The sequence below is a fragment of the Sphaerodactylus townsendi genome, linkage group LG05 (genome assembly GCF_021028975.2).
Source record: "Sphaerodactylus townsendi isolate TG3544 linkage group LG05, MPM_Stown_v2.3, whole genome shotgun sequence".
In the NCBI taxonomy this organism is placed as follows: Eukaryota; Metazoa; Chordata; class Lepidosauria; order Squamata; family Sphaerodactylidae; genus Sphaerodactylus; species Sphaerodactylus townsendi.
Window position 1 is genome coordinate 67,487,697 of NC_059429.1, and position 21,488 is coordinate 67,509,184.

The 21,488-nt window shown below is 42.3% G+C and overlaps 1 protein-coding gene across 1 annotated transcript in view; it reads right to left on the bottom strand.

Annotated features, from left to right (window-relative positions):
- The window catches only part of OSBPL9 (oxysterol binding protein like 9), a 96,038-nt gene that overhangs the window by 46,622 nt on the left and 27,928 nt on the right, over positions 1-21,488 (bottom strand). The window contains 3 exon segments of the mRNA XM_048498967.1: positions 2,470-2,517; positions 5,739-5,834; positions 11,923-11,999. Of these exon segments, the coding sequence (XP_048354924.1) occupies positions 2,470-2,517; positions 5,739-5,834; positions 11,923-11,999 (221 nt within the window).

A 21,488-nucleotide genomic window follows, 5' to 3' on the forward strand; every position in this document is an offset into this window, starting at 1 on the left:
ATATGGATCTGCCACTCAAACTCCAGTGTGGATCAACCTAACTTCAAATGCCAGGGGAAAAGAAATAGGGACATACCTCTCAATTGGTCTATCAAAATCTGTAGGTAAGCATCAGCTTCTCTGTAAGCTTTCGTCAAAAAATCCTGAACACTTGGAACAAATCCAGAATCCACACCCTGTATATCATGAAAAAAAATAATCAGATGCATAGATTTGAACAAGTTTTGTTTACACAAGACACAACACAGCAATTTATTTCTTAATCTTAAGTGATAGTACAGACAGCAGTTAGTTAAGAATTCAAATGATTAAAAAAAGCAGGCTCAAGTATTCTTTCTCACCACTGGAGGAAAAGGTTGTATTTTACCTACACCTAGTTAATACAAACAGATTAACATATAATATGAAATTTTTTTAAACAGCATGCCATAATATTCTGTACATTATATAATTAGAACCATCATAAATTAGATTATAAGTAAATGCATAATCAAGCAGAAACCCAGTAAAACTGGATTAACTGATGTGGGATTTCCCATAGTTTTTTTGACACTAAAACTAAATAGCCACTAGCTTTCTAAGTGATATTTATGGTATACTCTTCTCATATTACTCATTGCTAATTTATGCAGTACATTTGATTCAGAACCCATTTTAAATCCCTCCTCCTCCCAAAAAAAAATTCTAATTGTATTTGTTCCCTATATATATATTCCAACCTATTTCTAGTATTTTGTCCAGATTCTTTTGTCTTCCAACTCAATTTGAGATACTGCATAAAATGCCTGGACTCATAAGTTTAAATAGTGACTTTTCTTTGCAGCTCAATCCACCTGTGTCCTCCTAAATAAATAAAGAAGTCCAGATCACTCCTACAACTTCCATCTTCCTTGTGCCTAAATCTCACAAACTAAACCACTAGTGTAAAAAGGATCAGGGATAAGGTACATACCTAGATTGATACTCCTCCTAAAGGGGGGAACAGCCATGTTTCTGTGTAAGGGGAGCAGTTAGAGCAGAGGCATGCTCACTCACAAGTGGGTAGTTGCTCCAGGGCAACGCACCCAGGTGGTGGCGACAAAAATGCAGGTTAGTTTGTGGGGGGGATTTTGTATTTCTCAGTGTTTTTCTCGGCTTTTGGCCTGCAGGGGCACAGATTTTAGGCAAGCAGCACCAAAATTTTACAGGGATTTTGGGGAGACTCTCCTGATGATATGATCTGTTTACAGCAGCCATTTAGGGGCTATGGACTCCCCAAAGGAGTGCTCCATCCCATTGTTTCCCAAATGGGAGCTAATAGGGAGATGTGGGCAACACCTTTGGGAGTCCATAACTTTGAACCCCTGGAACCAAACTTCACCCTTCAAACCGAACCTGGGTGTGGTATCATCACTAGGGTCTCACTAAGATACTCTGAAATGTTGTTGCTATCTTAATAATTGTAACTCTGGCAACAGTGCGTAGCAAGTAACCCCTCAATTTCCCCAGATTCCCCTTTTTTAAATCCACCCCTTCCCAATGCCAATGCTTTCTGTTTCTCTTTTTATTCCTCTCCAATGCCCAATAAAGGTTGTTGTTGTTGTTGTTAGTTGTTGTATGTATATATATTATTACATATTATTATTATTATTAATCCACCCCTCTCAGCATGGATTTAAAGGGAGAATCTGAGGTCCCCTAAGTTTTAACATTGAAAGGGGATGCTTGTTTCAGGGTGGAGGATCCTACTAAAATATCACTTTTCAATGTTGTTAGGTTTAAACTGGGGACCCCTAGACTCTCCCCCCCTTTGCTATGGCTTTAAAAGGGGAGTCTGGGTTCTCCCAGTTTAAAACACCATTGAAAAATGATGTTGTTTAGGATTCCATGATCACTTGTTTAAATTCAGGGAGCCCAGATTCTCCTTTAAATCCACTCCTTAAAGGGAGAATCTGGGGTCCCTAGTTTAAATAAATACCTATGATGCTGTTTCCAATTGTAATCTGACCGCAGCCCCGCCCACACTGTCCTCCGACCTCCAGGGGTCGGAGGGCAGCGTGGGCGGGGCTGCGACGCCCCGCAGGCGACGAGGAGGACACCGTGAGTGGGGCGGGGGAGGGCGCAGAGGCGGCTCCGTGCGGAGCCGCCTGCCGTCTGCCGGCCTCCCCTTCGCCTGCTCGCACGCTTGCGTGCGAGCAGGCTCCCGCCCCCACGCCGGCAGAACTCCTGCCGGCGTGGGGGCGCCTCCTGGCCGTGCAGAAACGGCCTTGGTTTCCAGATGGTTTTTAACTACGTTTCTCTACAGTGGAGCAACTGAAAAATTACTAGAGATTTTTTCCATTCAAATAACTTAACCTGTATAAGTAAACATGTCATGCAATGAATGTTACCCATTATATATAAAATAATTACTTAAATGTATCTTGACTAAATAGATTGAAACAATACATTTCAGAGAAAAAGAACCAGCAGATTACGAAGTATACTTGCTTTTCTTTGTTCATCATCTTTGCAGTGCTGAAGCTTTTCATCAAATAGCTGAAAAAATCATATAATAACAAATATTGCTTGTGGACTTTTAGTTCATACACATAAAGAAACACAGATACATTACGTGAAAAACTACCTGATGTGTTTGTATCATATCATATCACACCACTTCACTTAACTGAGCTCTATCTATGCAAGGTGCATCCTCGCTGACTCAAGAGGCTCTTGTGCCAGATGGACACACTGCAGTTAGCCAAATACAGTGGCTTGTATCCAGCCATACATTCTGAAGTCCTGCAATTACTTATGCTTTCTAATGAGGGGGCAGAGATTTCAGCTGATTCCAACTTCCCACAGCAGAGCCCCACTTTGCTCCCTATGCCATTCCTAAAAATCTCCTTACCTCCAAGGAGCAAAATTTCAGAGGGCTCAGTAAGCTACAATAGGAGGGAGAATTAGCAGAAATAGCCACCCCCACCTTAAAAAAAAACTTTAGCCTTTAACTTTATAATTATATGGATGCAGTCAATTAAGTCCTCTGATAATCGAATGTTACAACTGTGATAATCTTATTTTTAGGAAGATTTGTGTATTTTTCCACCAGAGCAGTATCAGGGTTTTTGTTTCTTACATTCCTTAAGACTTAACAGTTGCAAAGCTAGGAAATCAACAGAGTACTACAGATTATTAACACACTCTATGGTTTTCTGATCTCCTTCTCCTCAATGATCTGTTTTGAGACAAGTTAATACACTTGTTAGCTATCTTTCAGACACTCTTTTCTCCCAATGAAGAGTAGTTTCTGAAGTGTTTTTTTAAATGTGCCAATTTTAAAACTTCCAATCATAAAAATGCAGCCTACTTCTCAAATACCTATTTAATACACTGCAACAGATGCTCTGTAACAGTGATACTGACTCTAAGGATTATGGAGAGCCACATTTGTCATTCTCATCAACAAAAAGAGCTACATAACCACTGTATGGCTTGAAGACAACCTCAAACACAACTTTATAATATAACCATTTTAATTACCACAGTATTTCTGAGCATGTACGGTTTCTCCCTTCTACGGCTGACCCTTGGCCAGTCCTTTGATATGAAGTGATGAAATCAGAGTCATCACACAAAGCAGTCTGTCAGCTTTCAAGTTCTCCAGAACTGTGTTAAGCTGGACATTAAATGATTAGTGCTTTCCTACGTTAAAAGTTCCATTCAAAGTGAGCTCTAGAATTCCAGGAAGTGAGATAGTTAGAATCTCTGACCATGCTAAGTTTTCTACTTGCAAGAAATGTTGTTTTGTGCAATAGTTCCTACAGCAGTAGGCCCCAATCAGCTGCACATGTTGACCCTGCCTTATGCACAGAACCACTACATCTCCGCAGCCTTGATATCATCATTTACATGTCATATTTGGTTTTAAAAGCCCATTTACATGTCATATTTAATTTTAAAAGCCCATAGTAATTATGAAATTTTGATTTCCAAGGAAATAGCCATTTTTGTGGAACATGGATGCCATAAGGAATGATGCTCAGAAGAGCCACATTTAGCTCCTGAATCACTGAGTATCATTGCTCTGTAAGCCTGAAGATCCATGTCTAAAAACTGAATACCCAAGTACCGACAATACTGAAGGAGCAGTTTCTACAAATTTTGAAATATTTAAGAACATTAGTGAAATGACTTAAGCCCTTTTTTATTATGAAAAAGCAGAAAGTAAAAGAATCAATTACAAAATCAAATGTAACTATCCATGAGAAGAAAAATAACTTTATTCTTAATCTTACAACACTACATTAAAATTGAAATTTGTAGCAATTGAATATAAGGCCTAATTTTTTTTCCAGACTGACTGTTTATATGTTTCTGACAAACACTCAAAACAATTTCCAGGTATACAGACAAAATCATGGCTATTAATACCAACTATAGATTTAGTAATCAGCAGATTGATTTCAAAAACCCCTTTAAACAATTCACTTATTTTTTTCCTGAAAATAGACAAGATGGCATTTTGTACACTTCTCTAAGAGTCCAAAAGGCTGGGGCTTCTAATGAAAAAGCCAGAGTGTGAGCTGAAACTCTCCTAACCTCCTACAATGTTGGGACTGCCCTCTGGTGTGACAAGCCTAGAAGAGGCAATCCAACAAGAATGTAAATCCCAAAACATTAATTAATTTTGACCTTTTTACCTTGCCTTTCTCCCCAAAGAGGCTTATAACATTCTCCTCTCTTCTGTTTTACCCTAACAACAATCCTATGAGATAGACTAGGGCCCGTGGTGGCGAACCTATGGCACTCCAGATGTTCATGGACTATCAGTCTATTGGCCATCAGCCTATTCCCATCAGCCTACTGGCCATGCTGGCAGGGGCTGATGGGAATTGTAGTTCATGAACATCTGGAGTGCCATAGGTTTGCCACCACTGAACTAGGCTGAGGGTATATGACAACCCCAAGATCATCCAACAAACTTCTATGGTAAAGAAGGTTTCAAAAATGGGTTTGCTGGATACTAATTTGCCATTAACCATTACACCACAAAATTTGCCATTAACCACTACCCAACAAAATTTTAAAGGATAAAACAAGCACTTCGAATTGAACTTGAAAGCAGACTGGCAGCCAATGTAGATGTTTCAGGATCTCAGTAATGTGGACAGATTTGCTAGCTTGAGTCCACACACTAGGAGCTACATTCTGGACTAACAGATGTTTTCTATTTTTCCCCCAAAAAAGTATCCCGACATAGAGTGCAAGGATGAAATGAATACAGTCAAAGTAAGCTACTTCATTCTGGCCAGAGATAGTCTGTTTCTCCTGTTAGCAGAATGCACTATTGTTCATATGAAAGTTTCCATGCAGACCGAACATCCTGATATCCATCTAATACTGGAAGCCAATAGCAATAGATTATGCCATAATAAAAAACCTTGTTAACATTTGTGCATTATATTTTTAAAATGATAGCTAGGTTTATTCAAGGTGAAATGGATATAGTCAAAGCATGCTGTTTCATTATAGCCAGAGTTCATATAATGCACATCCGTTAATTGGCTTTTATTATGCTTTAATAATGCATCTTTGTAATCAGAAACCTATAACAAGAATATTGTGTAGTTAAATTTCTCTATTTTTTCTGAAAATAGGTTTATTTCTATAACTTAATACAAACTTTTGAACTAAAGTAAGGATCAATATGATCTGCCACTCAAACTCCAGGATCAACCTAACTTCAATGCCAGGGGAAAAGAACAGGGACATACCTTCAATTGGTCTATCAAAATCTGTAGGTAAGCATCAGCTTCTGTAAGCTTTTTGTCAAAATCCTGAACACTTGGAACAAATCCAGAATCCACACCCTGTATATCATGAAAAAAAATAATCAGATGCATAGATTTGAACAAGTTTTGTTTACACAAGACACAACACAGCAATTTATTTCTTAATCTTAAGTGATAGTACAGACAGCAGTTATTAAGAATTCAAATGATTAAAAAAGCAGCTCAAGTATTCTTTTCAATTACTTGAGGAAAAGGTTGTATTTTTACTACACCTAAGTTAATACAACAGATTAACATATAATATGAAATCTTTAAAATTACATGCCATAATATTCTGTACATTATATAATTAGAACCATCATAAATTAGATTATAAGTAAATGCATAATCAAGCAGAAACCCAGAAAACTGACACTGATGTGATTTCATAGTTTTTTGGACACTAAAAACTAAATAGCCACTAGCTTTCATGATATTTAAGTGGCTCTTCTCATAATAATTACATTTATGCAGTACATTTGATTCAGAACCCATTTTAAATCCTCCTCCTCCCCCCCAAAAAAATTCTAATTGTATTTGTTCCCATATATATATTCCAACCATTTCTGTATTGTCCAGATTCTTTTGTCTTTCCAACCTAATGCTATTACTGCATGGGCCGCTCTGATCATAAGTTTAAATAGCATTCTCTTTCTTTGCAGCTCAACTACCTGTAAAACCCCTAACAAATAAAATAGTCCAGATCACTCCTACAAACTCATCTTCCTTGTGCCCATCTCACAAACTGGGAACCACTAGTAAAAAGGATCAGGATAAGGTACATACCAGATTGATACCCTTAAAGGGGGGAACAGCCAGTAAGGGAGCAGTTAGAGCAGAGGCGTTCCGCCCGTTGGGCAAAGTGGGCAGCTGCCCAGGGCACCACCTTGTGGTGGGCGACAAAAATGCAGGTTAGTTTGTGGGGGATTTTGTATTTTCAGTGTTTTTTCGGTTTTTGGCCTGCAGGGGGCACAGATTTTAGGCAAGCAGCACCAAAATTTCAGGGATTTTTGGGGAGACTCTCCTGATGATATGACCTGGGTTTGCTAAGGTTTGGTTTAGGGAGTCCAAAGTTATGGACTCCCAAAGGGAGTGCCCCCATCCCCCATTGTTTCCAATGGGAGCTAATAGGAGATGTGGGCAACACCTTTGGGAGTCCATAACTTTGAACCCCCTGAACCAAACTTCACCAAACCTGGGTGGTATCATCACTAGGGTCTCACGAAGATACTCTGAAATGTTGGTGCTGCTATCTTAATAATTGCACCCCTGGCAACAGGCACCCCCTCAATTTCCCCAGATTCCCTTTTTAAATCCACTCCCTTCCTGCCAATGCTTGTTTTCTTTCTTTTTTATTCTCTCAATGCCTAATAAAGGTTGTTGTTGTTGTTGTTGTTGTTATTATTATTATTATTATTATTATTATTATTATTATTATTATTAAATCCACCCCCTTCAGCATGGATTTAAAGGGAGAATCTGAGGTCCCCAGTTTTAACATTGAAAGGGATGCTGTTTCAGGGTGGGGGAGGATCCGCCCCAAAATAGCATCACTTTCAATGTTGTTTAAACTGGGGACCCCAGACTCTCCCTTTAAGGTGGCTTTAAAAGGGGAGTCTGGGCTCCCTAGTTTAAACACCATTGAAAATGATGCTGTTTGGGGGTGGATTCCAGCATCACTTGTTTAAACTAGGGAGCCCAGATTCTCCTTTTAAATCCACCTTAAAGGGAGAATCTGGGGTCCCCAGTTTAAATAACACTGAAAGTGATGCTGTTTCCCCCAATTGGGGGGGACTGGATACAACACCATAAAATGTTTTCATAGCAGTAATAAAACATTTTGAAAGCATTTTGAAAATGTTTTCAAAAATTATTTCTGCTGTGTGGCATGGCCCATTGCTGCATTCAGATTTGTGAGTTGGGGGATGTTCTATAATGTGATGGTGACGACCTGGTGGAAAAAATCATTGTTTGATCACGGTAGGGGAGGGTGACCGCCCATGGGGGGCATCAAACTCAGGTTTTGCCCAGGGCTCCAGTTTGCCTAGGTACGCCTCTGAGTTAGAGGATCATTAACTTGCACAGGAGCATATGGGACAAGTGGTCCTTCAGATTTGTAGGTCCTGGACCATGAATGACTTCAAAGTCAGAACCTAACACCTCAAGTGAACTGGCAGCCATGTAGCTATTTAAAAGAAGGAAGATGTACTCCTGCTGGCTATCCTCTAAACATACGTGCTTATATAAGAAAATAAATAAAAGTCTTCTGTGTACCATAACTGCACAGAGACAAGTTCATTGGGTTGACTCCACTGATGGAAGGAATGCAAATCACTGCCCTAAGTTTCCCTGCTCCTGTTGTGAGACACATGTGGATTAATAGCTACCCAGATTACAGGCTGTAGTGGTTCTCCACATGCAAGTGTCATGACCTCTGGAATCTACTTTTCATTGATGGGACTGCTGGGGGAGGGGAACAGTATCCAGGATCTACTGCATTACATTTTTCAATGAACACAATTTGCAAATTCCATTTAGGCATTTTAAGTGCTAAACTTTCACATTCAATGCAAATTATTTCAGATAAAAAATTCCTGTAAAACACAAGACGTAAGGAATAGTAGAATCCAAAAAAGATCTGTTTCTCAATTTCTCTTCCGTTTGACAGCTGGCTTGCTTCCCACAGCAAGCAAGGATAAGATACTCTAGTAAAATATATGCGATATTTCTATCTGTGTAACTAATGTGTTTATGAATGACATTAAGAAGTTAAATAGATGCAGCTAAAGTAAATAATCAAGATTACACAATTGCTGTTTTTCACGAACTGGTATTAATTATAACTGGTTTACAATCGAGATAACTTTAAGTTTCATTAGCTTTAACTGAACAATCCATTTTTAAACTCTTGCACTGAAAGAAGGGACATTTAAAAGTGCTTCAATTTATTTTGACTGTGTGTGGCTTTTAAAAATCCATGTATTAAAATAATATTGTGTATACCATAAGCTTTTCAGAACCACAGAATGTAAGATACATTGTAGTATTTCAATTCAAGATCACAAATTAGTGAAAATATTGAAACACAGTGAGTACTAGAACGCAATTTATCTTCTGATGCTAACAATATGTAGTAGATAACTCAGAATTATTCTATATTTATAGTTTTATTTTATGAATCCTTCAAGCAAGATACCTTTAAAAGAGCCATATGTTCTATGTACACGGTTACACAAAAGACTGTTCAGGATCCCAAATGTTTCAGTTGCTCCGCTCTCCTAAATTACCATAGGGATATTATCTATAGAATATCAATGGAATCTACTGTGATGTTATATTACATGGTCTTTTGGCCATGTAATGAGCAATCAGGTGTGATACAAGTTAACAAAAATGGACAGAAATTTCAACTTAAGCAGTCTTCAAGGAGATATTTTAGTTATCCTAAAGTGGCTATAAAGTCTTCTCATCCAATCCACATTCTCAATCTCCACAGAAATGAACTGACATACCAAATAAAAACATGTCCGTGCAGAGGAGGGTTCTGTACAAGTTAAAAAGCCACACTAGCATACAGGTGAGTGATTAGTAGCTACAGAGTGATTAGAAGCACACTGCCCAACATATTTCTCTCCTTAATCAGGTGCATAGGGATCACTGGGCTGAAATAACTGTGACCCCAATCCCTTCAGTAATTTAGTAGCCACTATTTGCATCGTTGAACTACACAGCTTGTTTTTTCTGTCACCAGCAGCAATCAGTTTAACAAAATGTGCTATACTCATTAATAAAATGTCCTTAGAGGAACCTAACTTTCTCAGCATCTAAATAAAAGGCACTTTCCTCACAAAATAGAAGCTTTTAACGAGCGCTTGTCACCCTCCTGCCCGCCACAGCCCAACCCAGCATGCGCGCACACACACCCGCACTCCAGCCGTCACGCGCTCACTTCCTAGACTCCCAGGGAAGTGAGGCTGGCACCGACACAGGGCTATAAGTCCACGAGAGGATTACCGCCCAGGGCTCAGCCTGCCGCGACTGAGGGGCAGGGGTCACCAAACGGCCTCCCCCTTGGTCTGACGTGGAGTGCAGGCTGGCCTCCGCACTAGCAGGCCGGCGAATGTGGCGGGCGCCCCATCTCGCCAGTTTCGACGCCACGTCACCCCAGGCCTGATCCTACTCACGCTAGCCATGCTTGCCCCTGCCCATCGCGGATCCAGAGGAGGTCTGTCCTAAAATGGGCCCCCCGCCCGCAGGGACGCCGCCGCAGCCTCGCCGCTCGCACAGAGATCGCCTCAACGCCAAAGTGACTTCCGATTGGCTCTGGGTCAGGTGCCTCCCCGCCCAATCGTCGCCCGGCCCTCCCAACCGGAGCAGCTGTGAGGAGGGAGGGTCGCGTGAGGAAGGGGCTTCAGGGACGCAGGAACAAAACAAACCCCAACTGTTTCTGTCCAACACGCCATAATGGGCACTTTCGCCCCCCCCCCCCCCCCCGCCTTACTTTGGGCCAGGAGATGGCGCAGCTCTGTCCTCGCGGACGCCGATAAATCGGGGCCAGTTAAAGCAGCTCAAGAGCAGAGAAGCAAAGCAAGCCCTGCTGGGAAATACGGCATCGAACGGAGCGGAACCCCGACGCTTATCACTAATGCTGCCGCCATCTACAGCAACAATGATCTGCTGAGAACTCCAAGCAACGTTCATTCACAGATTTCGCCCGCCCCCTGGTTTACTGAAAGGCTCCAGCAACTTCCTTTTAATTGGCTACAACGTATTTCCCTGTTTTTAATTTAGTCTGAGACAACTTCCCCTCCTCTCCCCCTCCTCCACAAGGTTTCACATCTCCGGGTACATAGGAAACCACAATACTGTGTGTAAGAATTCTCATTACTACTAAGACAAAATGTGATCCTTATGCTTGTAAATCTAAAATAGAATCTGGATTTAAATCTAATTGAAATCAACAGGGTTTCTAAACAAAATTAGGATCAAACAAAGTACTTAGTGTAACACTGCAATTTTGAACAAAGTTGTTTCATATGTTTAGAATTTATTTACACAAAGATACAATCTTATAAGCTCTGCAAAACTACAACCAATATTAGCTCCACAACATGAAGATCAGTGGCAAGTACGAATTTCTGAGCAAAAACACCAGGAACACCAAAGCAGGAGTATGTACTGGTTGTTGTGGGTTTTCTGGGCTGTGTGGCCGTGATCTAAAATACACCTGTCTGTTACACTTCTCTCTGTGATACACCTCTGAAGATGCCAGCCACAGATGCAGGCAAAATGTTAGGAACAAGATCTACCAGACCACGGCCACACAGCCCCGAAACAGACCACGGCCCACACAGCCCACAACAAGCAGTTGAAGCCTTCCAACAATACAGGAGTAAGTCATGTTAATCACATGTTAATTTTAATTAACAATTCCCCTCTTGTTAACATGCTATGTGGAACAGCAATGATTTCAAATCATGTATTGATAGCTGTATCAACCCAGCTATTTTATTTCTATGAAATAAGTATTAAGAGCAGTATGGTTTTTAAAAATAAAAAATCATTTTTACATATTTAGCAAACACTAGTCACATTTAAAAGCTTCCATGCACAAGAGAAAGGAGGAATTTGAGATGGTTGCGTTTTTCACTAAATTGAATTTCACCCACCCAAAGAGCCATGAAGGCTAGCAGTCACAAAAATGGTGGCTTCTGTTAATGGTCGACTAGCAATTCAGCAGTATAATAAATCACCACTCAAATGATCAACTCTAAAATTAATAACTTTCTAGATGATTGAGACATGTTAAATGGCGTAGTTCCACAGCCAACATAACATGCACAGGATGAACTTAGAATCAAGACTACTCATATATTTATAACTGTTTTAACAGGATTTTAATCTATTACCTGTTTTGTACTGTTGAATTTGTTGTATATTACTTTGTTTGCTGTTGTTTTATTGTTCACCACCCAGAGCCCTTCGGGGATTGGGTGGTGTACCAAATCCAATAAATAACCACCACCACCACCCCGCCATTCTACATTAGAAAGCATCCATCATTCTGACAGGTGTATTTTAGACAGTAATTCTGAAGTGATTCAAAGCAGACTACTGATTAACTTACTTGAAGCTGAAGCGTATGACGAAGGATGGTTTCTTCTAGAGCATGAATCCATTTCTCTCTCTCATCAGCATCTCGAGCTGGGAAAATATTAAAAATATGTTTAGGTAACCTTAAGTCATCAAACAGCCAATTAGGTTAGTTCTAGAAAGCCAGCTGTGTTAGTATGGTGCAACAAAAACAGTTTTGCTGCTAATTCAATTAGCCAGAAACAGAACAGCTTAGTTGATAAGTAAAAGTTTACTTCATAGCTAACCAAGTTTGACATATGTAGACAGTGTTGATAATAATAAACTGGTAGTAGTTGTACAACTGAAATCCATTCTTGCACTGAATGGATTTATAGCAAATACTTTGTCATTTGAAATGTAATAGAAAAGTGAAAGAATTATATTGAAGAATAAGTTCTTTTTTTGCACTCCCGTTGGAGGCTTATTATTGTCAGCAATAAGATGTAGCCTTGTGGTACAATTGTTGTTTTCTACTTTATAGTAAATACAGCACAAATATTCTAACACATTAGCTAAATTGTGAGATGTTCTGATTTTCCACCAGAATATGCCTAACTATATCAGTTTATGCTTACAGCTTTTTGTAAAAGGAAGAAGGCATCTGGAAAAAATGAACCTATTTAAAATCTCTATTTATAAAGTGACATGATAGACACCAAACCACGCTGCTGCACCAACACTCCCACTACCCATAAGTTATGCTCCCAGTTCACATTGACATAGATTTTTCTACAAATAGAGGGAAGTCCCTATGTTTGCAGAAAAATCTGAAATCAATACCTGTACAGAATGGAGTCAACCTGGACTTGGCACAGTGGTGGACAGTGACATCTGCTATGCATCCAGTCAAGGAAGAGGAGGAGGTTGTGGGTAGTGGGGCCAGGAACTGCAGTGGACTTGGCAATGGGGGGATATGGATCCACCCGCAAATCTCTCACCACCTCACTGACCAAAGTAAGGAGGGAATCATCAATGATGCGAGAGGGACTCCCTGCAAGTATTGTGGGTCCCCACTAGCATATTCTCAGAGAGAAGTTGGCCAAACCTCATACTTAAATTCAGTGACTGGAGCTCTGAATGGGCAAGACAAATATTTCTACAAACCTGAACAGCTTGCCAGGTTTGCAGAAAAACCTGAAATCTTAAAAGAAAATACACTGGGTTTTAAAAAAAAACACACCTCAAAATGATAAAAAGAGCACCTTAAGCTATAAGAAAACGGATTTCCTCAGTGGCCACTGAAAGCAAATTCAAGGCTTGGTTTCTGTGCATAAAAGGTAGGGAGGGTGTGCAGGGTCTTTTCAAGGGCTGTTTTGGCCTTTGAGAGAAGACTCATCATAGTCTGGCCTGACAGCAACTATTGGCTGACTTGATGCCACTTGAAACCCAGGTCTAAATCCCCATCTTGCTGTGGATGCTCATTGTGTGATTTTAGGCCAGTCACATACTTTCAGCCTAATCTACCATACAGGAGGAAAAAAGGAAGAGTGAAGAATAATGTAAGCTGCTTTGATTTCCACCACAATGAAAAGTGAAATATAAATTAAATAAATAATGAGTATAACTGAAGGTGGAGGCAGGAAAAAGTAGGTTGGTGAATGGCTGAGAGAGAATGATGCAGGGAAAAGAGAGGATATGGGAAATGGGATACAGGTGAATATGAGGTGACCCCCACAAATCCTTGAGGGTTCCCTGCCATGGAGGTGGACCTGGCCTACTGGCCAGCAGCATACAACTGGATAATAATTTTCCTACGTAAAGGCTGCTGGTGGGGGAGGGAAATCTGAAGACAGGGGAAGGTAAACAGGCTGGCTGTTAGGCAGGAAGGAGGAAAAGAACAGGGCTTTGGGGGTTGCTACCATAGCTGGTGAGCCCGCAGCAGTCTTGTCAGCCCAGATCAGCTCACAGCAGAGTTTTGAGCCCAGAACGACATTGTGGGGTTTGTGTGTGACTACTTTGATTGCTGACATTGTTGTCTTGCCAGCCCTGAACAGCACTAGGAGAGGTCGTCAGCCCTAGGGGATTTGGCTGCCTCAGTTGTGAGCCTGCAGCAACTTCAACAGCCCTGATCAGCACTGGAGGGAAGGGGCTGTCTCAACTGGTGAGACTACATTAGGGGTTGGGTAGCTACCTCATCTGTGGGGGGGTGGGGGTGGCTGTCTCACATGGCAAGCCTGCAGTGGGCTTCCCAGCCCAAATCAGCACTGTTGGGGTGGCTACTACCTTGCTCTGGGCTCACCAGCTGACAACAGCATTGGGGCAGTGGTCAGCACTGGAAGGTGGTGACACCCTCAGCTGGCAAACCTGCAGCTATTTTTTCAGCCCAGATGGTCACTGCGGGGTTGTGGCTACCTCAACTGGTGAGCCCTGTGGGGAGGTGGTCACCACTGTGAGGTTGTGGCTGCCTCAACTGACAAGCCCACAGAAATCTCACCAGCCCAAATCAGCACTGTTGGGGTGGTCAGCACTAGAGGGTGGGGTTTGACTAAGCTGGCAAGCCTGTTGCAAGTTTTCCAGGCCAGATTGTCACTGGGGGGTTGTGGCTACCTCGGCTGTTGAGCCCAGGGACAGGTGGTTGGCACTTGGGGGAGGGGGGCTGCTTCAACTGGTGAGCTTCCAGCAGCCTCATCAGCACGGATCAGCTCTGGATGAGATGGTCAGCGTTGGGGGTTGGCTATCACAGCTGGTGAGACTGCAGTAATCTCACCAGCACAGATTGGCGGGGGGGTGGTGGCTCTAGATACCTCAAATGGCAAGCCCTGGAGAAAGCTCAATGGGCTTGCCAGGCCAGATTGGGAACAGGGTAGTAGGTTGCCTCAGTTGCTTCATGGGCCCAATAAACCCACTCAAGGGGCTGAATCCGGCCCCTGGGCCCCTTATTTGACTCCCCTGTGATAGATCTTCTTTCCCTTCACAGTGAACTATACAACTATACAATACTATACAAATAATAACAGCTCTGAGATCTCCAGAGTGGGATCCCAATAAAGCAAGCAACGCTGGCAAAGATGCAAAAATTGCTACATAGTTTTTCCTCCAGTTAGCTACTATCTGTTTTACTGATCAAACAGGCTCATAATCTACCTTGTGGCTTTTTCAAGACATAGGCAATTACAACATTTGGCATGTGAGTCAAGAAGGATCTTGGTTAACTTACACCAACTGCACACACCTTCTTGTGGAGAACTTGGGTCACCTTTAAGAATTCTAAAGTTAGATTATTACATCATTACTAGTTACAGCTAAGTATCATATGGTATACTGAAGATTATTACTGTCCCACGCTTTTTGTTTAAATGGCCTTCCATATTGCTTATATAGCATAGGAACAGAGAGAAAATATTCATATACAGTAGTCCAAAGGCTGAAGACAAATAGCTGAAAACATTCAGAGATGCAAGCTCATATTTACCCACAGAAGCTAGACCAATGCAGATTTTAAAATTACTTGCAATGAAAATATTATGACTTATTCCAGTAAGTTCAAACCTTTCATTGCCACAAGTATGGAATGTTATAAGGGTACTCTATTGTGACATTGATGCAGTGTCAGTCTTGCAGTAGCTAAGTGACAGTTCTGTTTATGAAGCATACTGAAAAGTAGTATGACAGTCATTGTGACCACCACCTGGAGAATTGTCTGATGCCCTGAATAAACATACTACAACTGATCATGATTTATTTTGATAGAATTCCCTTATATTTGTCTACATTTGATAAATAATCAAAAAGCACCAGAGCTTCTCAACTTGCTAACTTTAACACACACAAAGTACACAGGCATTGTGGCTCTCTCGTCTGTTTCAACATACCGGTAATTTAATTCTCATATATGGCATCATCTCAGTTTCTTTGTCACTTGATGTAGCATCACTCAAAAGGGCTGCATCAGACTGAGGCAAATCTAATTCAAAACTACCTGAGCTGCATTGTTTTATTACAAGATGATTTTCCCTATGAGTTTATCACCAAAGGCAACTGATCACACTTCATCTTTTTTATTAATTGTGCTTGTGGTCAATTCTTCGAGGAATAAAAGCAAGCTTAGTAGTAGTGGATTAAGCTGAAAGTCATTCCAATTCCATTATTAGGTAAACACTTCCAGCTTTCCAGCCAGAGAAAAGAGACAAAACATTGCTTTGTGTGCTAACTGAAAGTGAAACTAAAATTAACCACAATTTTTATTTTGCTGTCACATGTAGTCTGATGAAATATGAAATAGCTTTTACTTTGATCTGACCTAGAAGCCCTGTGGCAAAGAGTTGTAAGCTGCAGTACTGCAGTCAAAGTTCTGCTCACGACATGAATTCAATCCCAATGGAGGTTGGTTTCAGAAAACCAGCTCAAGGTTCTTTCAGCCTTCCATCCTTCCAAGGTTGGTTAAATGAGTACCCAACTTGCTGGGAGTAAAGTGTAGAAGACTGAACATAAGAAAGAGCCTGCTGGATCAGACCAGAGTCCATCTAGTCCAGCACTCTGCTACTCGAAGTGGCCCACCAGAAGCCTTTGGGAGCTCACATGCAGGATGTGAAAGCAATGGCATTCTGCTGCTGCCGCTGCTTCCGAGCACCTGGTCTGCTAAGGCATTTGCAATCTCAAATCAAGGAGGATCAAGATTGGTAGCCATAGATCGACTTCTCCTCCATAAATCTGACCAAGCCCTTTTTAAAGCTATCCAGGTTAGTAGCCATCACCACCTCCTGTGGCAGAATATTCCAAACACCAATCACACGTTGCATGAAGAAGTTGTTACGGCCTTAACAGGAGTAAGGGTTTTATTGAAAGGAATCTCCACCAGCTGCTAAAAGTGTAACAGCACACATATAGTTTTTAAAAGTAGATCAATGGGGAACGAACGTTCACGTTGGCAGCGAGAGGGGCCGAGAGGCGATCTTTTAGACTGTGTAATACGGAGAAGGAATTCTGGCAATGGATATTCCACAGAGAAGCAAGAGTCCAAATTGAGTTTAAACGTTTTATATAAATTTGTTCAAAAATACACACACACAGCAAGACGTAAGGGCACATACATTTAAGTTCCTGGTATATAAAAAAAGGCTTGAAAGATAGATTGGATGATAGAGAAGGGAATGGGGGTTGTTGTGGAGTAATACATTACCTAACGATTCTTAGAAGGGTAGAAGTAGAAGGCAGGGATTCCATGCCAGCACAGAAACCCAATGAAGGACGAATTCATGTCTCAAACTGACCAGACCAAGGAAGGTACAGGCTAGTAAGAGCACATGTGTTGGGGTGAACTAAACTTTTATACCCTTTTGCCCAGGTCGGGGCGGGAACAAGTGAGTTTTAGGTTTCATTTTTCTAAATTCTCTGGAACTTCCCATGCTGGGCTTGGGGGTGCTGAGGTAATTAGTCAGCTCGTCTACTGCTAAACCCGGGACAATGGGGCCAAAATTGCTTTGTTAAGCTAAACGAGGAAATGCTGAAAGACTTCCATGCAGATTAACTCTTGAGAGTCACTGCCCAGGATATTCAGATTTAGCTGAGACATTTAGATCAGGATAAGGTGAGTGGTTTAGGAGTCATAACAAAGGTAGAGGAGATGCAGAGAAGCAACCCTTTGTTGCTAGAAGAGATAGGGAAATGACAGTATCTGATAGCAAGTTGGCTTTCCATATTCTTTGTCTTTAACAGTATCTTTGCAAGGTGAGGTAATCAAGCTCATGCCCACAAACAAAATGAGACCTCCAGGTTATGCTGGAGTAACTCATTATCTTAGCTTTTGTTAAAGTAGTTTTGACCTTTTGGCTGTGGTCAGGTGATCATGCGGCTACCTACACCCATAGGAGTGCTTTTGGCAACTGGCTTTTGCCAATATGATTTTAAAGCAGAAATATATATAAATAATATTCTGGGGGTCCTTTGGGTCGTTACAAAGTGTTTCCTTTTACTAGTCCTAATTCTTCCCCCCAGCATTTTCAACATATGCCCCCTGGTTTTAGTATTGTGAGAAAGAGAGAAAAATTTCTCTCTGTCAACATTTTCTACCCCATGCATAACTTGATAGACTTCAATCATATCCCCCCTCAGACATCTCCTCTCCAAACTAAAGAGTCCCAAACACTGCAGCCAGGGATGTAGGTATAGATTTTTATGGGGGGGGGGGGTTCAGTGGTGGGGCCACACCCCACCCACCCCTAGGGCATGGCCACCCCTCCCCAAGCCCCGACCCTAGCCTAGCCCTTATAAAAGCAGCTCTCCGAGGTCGAGGATGGCAGACTGCCCTGCCCTCCCCTGCCCCTCCCCTCTGGGCAGAGGCATAGAGGGAAAATGGAGTCTGGTGCAAAATCTGAGTTTTGCGTGCCCCCCCGCTCGGACAGTCGCTGTAATGCTGGAATCCACCCCCAAACAGCATCACTTTCAATGGTGTTTAAACTAGAGAGACCAAATTCTCCTTTTAAATCCACCTTAAAGGGAGAATCTGGGGTCCCTAGTTAAACAACATTGAAAGTGATGCTGCTTTGGGGTGGATTATCCCACACCATGAAACAGCATCACTTTCAATGTGGCGTAGTGGTTAAGAGCAGGTTCATTCTAATCTGGAGGAACCGGGTTTGATTCCCTGCTCTGCCACTTGAGCTGTGGAGGCTTATCTGGGGAATTCAGATTAGCCTGTGCACTCCCACACACGCCAGCTGGGTGACCTTGGGCTAGTCACAGCTTTTCTGAGCTCTCTCAGCCCCACCCACCTCACAGGGTGTTTGTTGAGAGGGAGCAAGGGGAAGGAGATTGTAAGTCTCTTTGAGTCTCCTACAGGAGAGAAAGGGGGGATATAAATCCAAACTCTTCTTCTTCTTCTAAACTGAGGACCTCAGATTCTCCCTTTAAATCCATGCCAAAGGGGGTGGATTTAAAAGGAGACTCTGGGGAAATTTGGGGGGTGCCTGCTGTCAGGAGTGCAATTGTTAAGCTAGAAGCACCAAACTTTCAGGGTATCTTTAGGAGTCTCTCCTAATGATACCACCCAGGTTTGGTGAAGTTTGGTTCAAAGGACCCCCAGAATATTCCCTTTGGGAATCCTTAGCTTTGGACCCCCTGGACCAAACCTGGGTGGTATCAATAAGAGACTCTCCTGATAATACCTCCCAAGTTTGGGGAAGTTTGGTTCAGGGGGTCCAAAGTTATGGACCCTCAAAGGTGTAGCCCCCATCTTCTATTACAGCGATGGTGAACCTTTTTGAGACCGAGTGCCCAAATTGCAACCCAAAACCCACTGATTTATCGCAAAGTGCCAACACGGCAATTTAACCTGAATACTGAGGTTTTCGTTTAGAAAAAACGGTTGGCTCCGAGGCGTGCGTTACTCAGGAGTAAGCTTGGTGGTAGTCAATGGCTTTGCTTTGAAGCAACCGTGCAACTCTTCCAACGGGTGACTCACGACCCTAGGAGGGTTTACTCAGAAGCAAACCCCATTGCCAGCAACTGAGCTTACTCCCAGGTAAAGGATCATGCTTTAGTTCTTGATCATGCTTTAGTTCATGAAAATCAGTGGGGTTTAACAGCGCTTAACAGGGTTACCTACACTGCTTCCCCAAAACTAGATCTTGGGTTTAATGCTAATAATTGAGCCCGGCGGCCCAGGCCATCCTTGATGTGGGGGGGGGGGCACTCTGTTTGCATGTGCCCACAGAGAGGGCTCTGAGTGCCCCCTCTGGCACCCGTGCCATAGGTTCGCCATCACTGTTCTATTAGCTCCCATTGGAAACAATGGAGGATGGGGGAACCCCCTTTAGGAGTCCGTAACTTTGGACCCCCTGAATCAAACCTTATCAAACCCAGGTAGTATTATCAGGAGAGTCCCCCAAACAATCGCTGAAAGTTTGGTGCCGCTAGCCCAAAGAATGCGCCCCCTGCAGGCCAAAAACTGAAAAAGCACTAAAATGTTTAAAAAACCCACAAACGGAGGGGCAGAGCTTCGGACATGAATGGGGGGGGGGGTTCAAACCCGAAAAAACCCCCTTACCTATGTCCATGGCTGCAGCTCTCCTCATAAGGAAGGTGCTCCAATCCCTCAATCATCCTCATTGCCCTTCTCTGCACTTTTCCCATCTCTTCGATATCCTTTTTGAGATGTGGCGACCAGAACTGAACACGTACTCCAAATGCGGTCGCACCATTGCTTTATAAAAGGGCATGGCAATCTTTGCAGTTTTATTCTCAATTCCTTTCCTAATTATCCCCAGCACAGAGTTTGCCCTTTTCATGGCTGCCATGCATTGAGTTGACATTCCCATGGAACTATCAACTAAGATTCCCAAATCCCTTTCCTGGTCTGTGACTGATAGTACTGATCCCAGTAGTGTGTATGTGAAGTTTGGATTTTTTGCCCCTATGTGCATCACTTTACATTTTGCTACATTGAACTGCATTTGCCATTTCTTAGCCCACTCACCTAATTTGTAAAGGTCCGCTTGGAGCTCTTTGCAATCCTTTGCGGTTTTCACCACCCTACATAATTTGGTATCATCCGCAAACTTGGCCACCATGTACCCACCCCTACTTCCAGGTCATTTATGAATAGGTTAAAGAGCACTGGTCCTGGGGAAGGCAATGGCAAAACACCCCTTCATGTTGAAGACCTGGGTGCCAATGGTATACAACTGTCTAATAAGTCTGTAAAGTTTAAACTTTTTAATTGGGGGTGGGGTTAAGTTTGTTAATTTCCCCTTTTCTTGCTGGTTTTCAATATTTTAGGTGCATGGCCACCCAAGTGCTTGCAATTTTAACACACCTAAGAGCAGCTGGCCTGCCCTGAATAGTCTAGTCTAGCCTGATCTTGGAAGCTGAGCAGGGCTGACTCTGGTCAGTATTTCAAAATCAGATAAAAAAGGATTTATTGGTTGGGCAAGGTATAAAACAGATGGATCCATTGCTACCAGAGGCATATCTAGGCAAACTGGAGCCCAGGGAGAAAACCTGAGTTTGCCCCGCCCCCTCGGGTATGGGCAGCCACCCTCCCCCACCACGACCAAATAATTATTTTTGCACCAGCTCACAAAACACCTCCCAACCCCAGCAAAACATACATGGCTCTCTTCCCACCAACTCTCTTTCCTAATTTTGTCCTCACACCAACCCTATCAGGTACGTTACTAGCCTGAGGAACAGCTCCAAGCCAGTGCAAGTGGGTATTAAGCAAGTAAATCTCTCACAAATCACCCCCAGCAAAACATTGACCAAACAAATGTCAACATCATCTCTCACAAAACACCTCCAGTGGAATCCACCCCCAAACAGCATCATTTTTAATGGTGTTTAAACTAGGGAACCCAGATTCTTCTTTTAAATCCACCTTAAAGGGAGAATCTGGGGTCCCCAGTTAAAACAACATTGAAAGTGATGCTGTTTTAGGGTGAATTCTCCCTCACCCTGAAACAGCATCACTTTCAATGTTTAAACTGGGGACCTCAGATTGTCCCTTTAAATCCATGCTGAAGGGGGTGGATTTAAAAGGAGAATCTGGGGAAATTTGGGGGGTGCCTGCTGTCAAGGGTGCAATTGTTAAGCTAGCAGCACCAAACTTTCAGAGTATCTTTA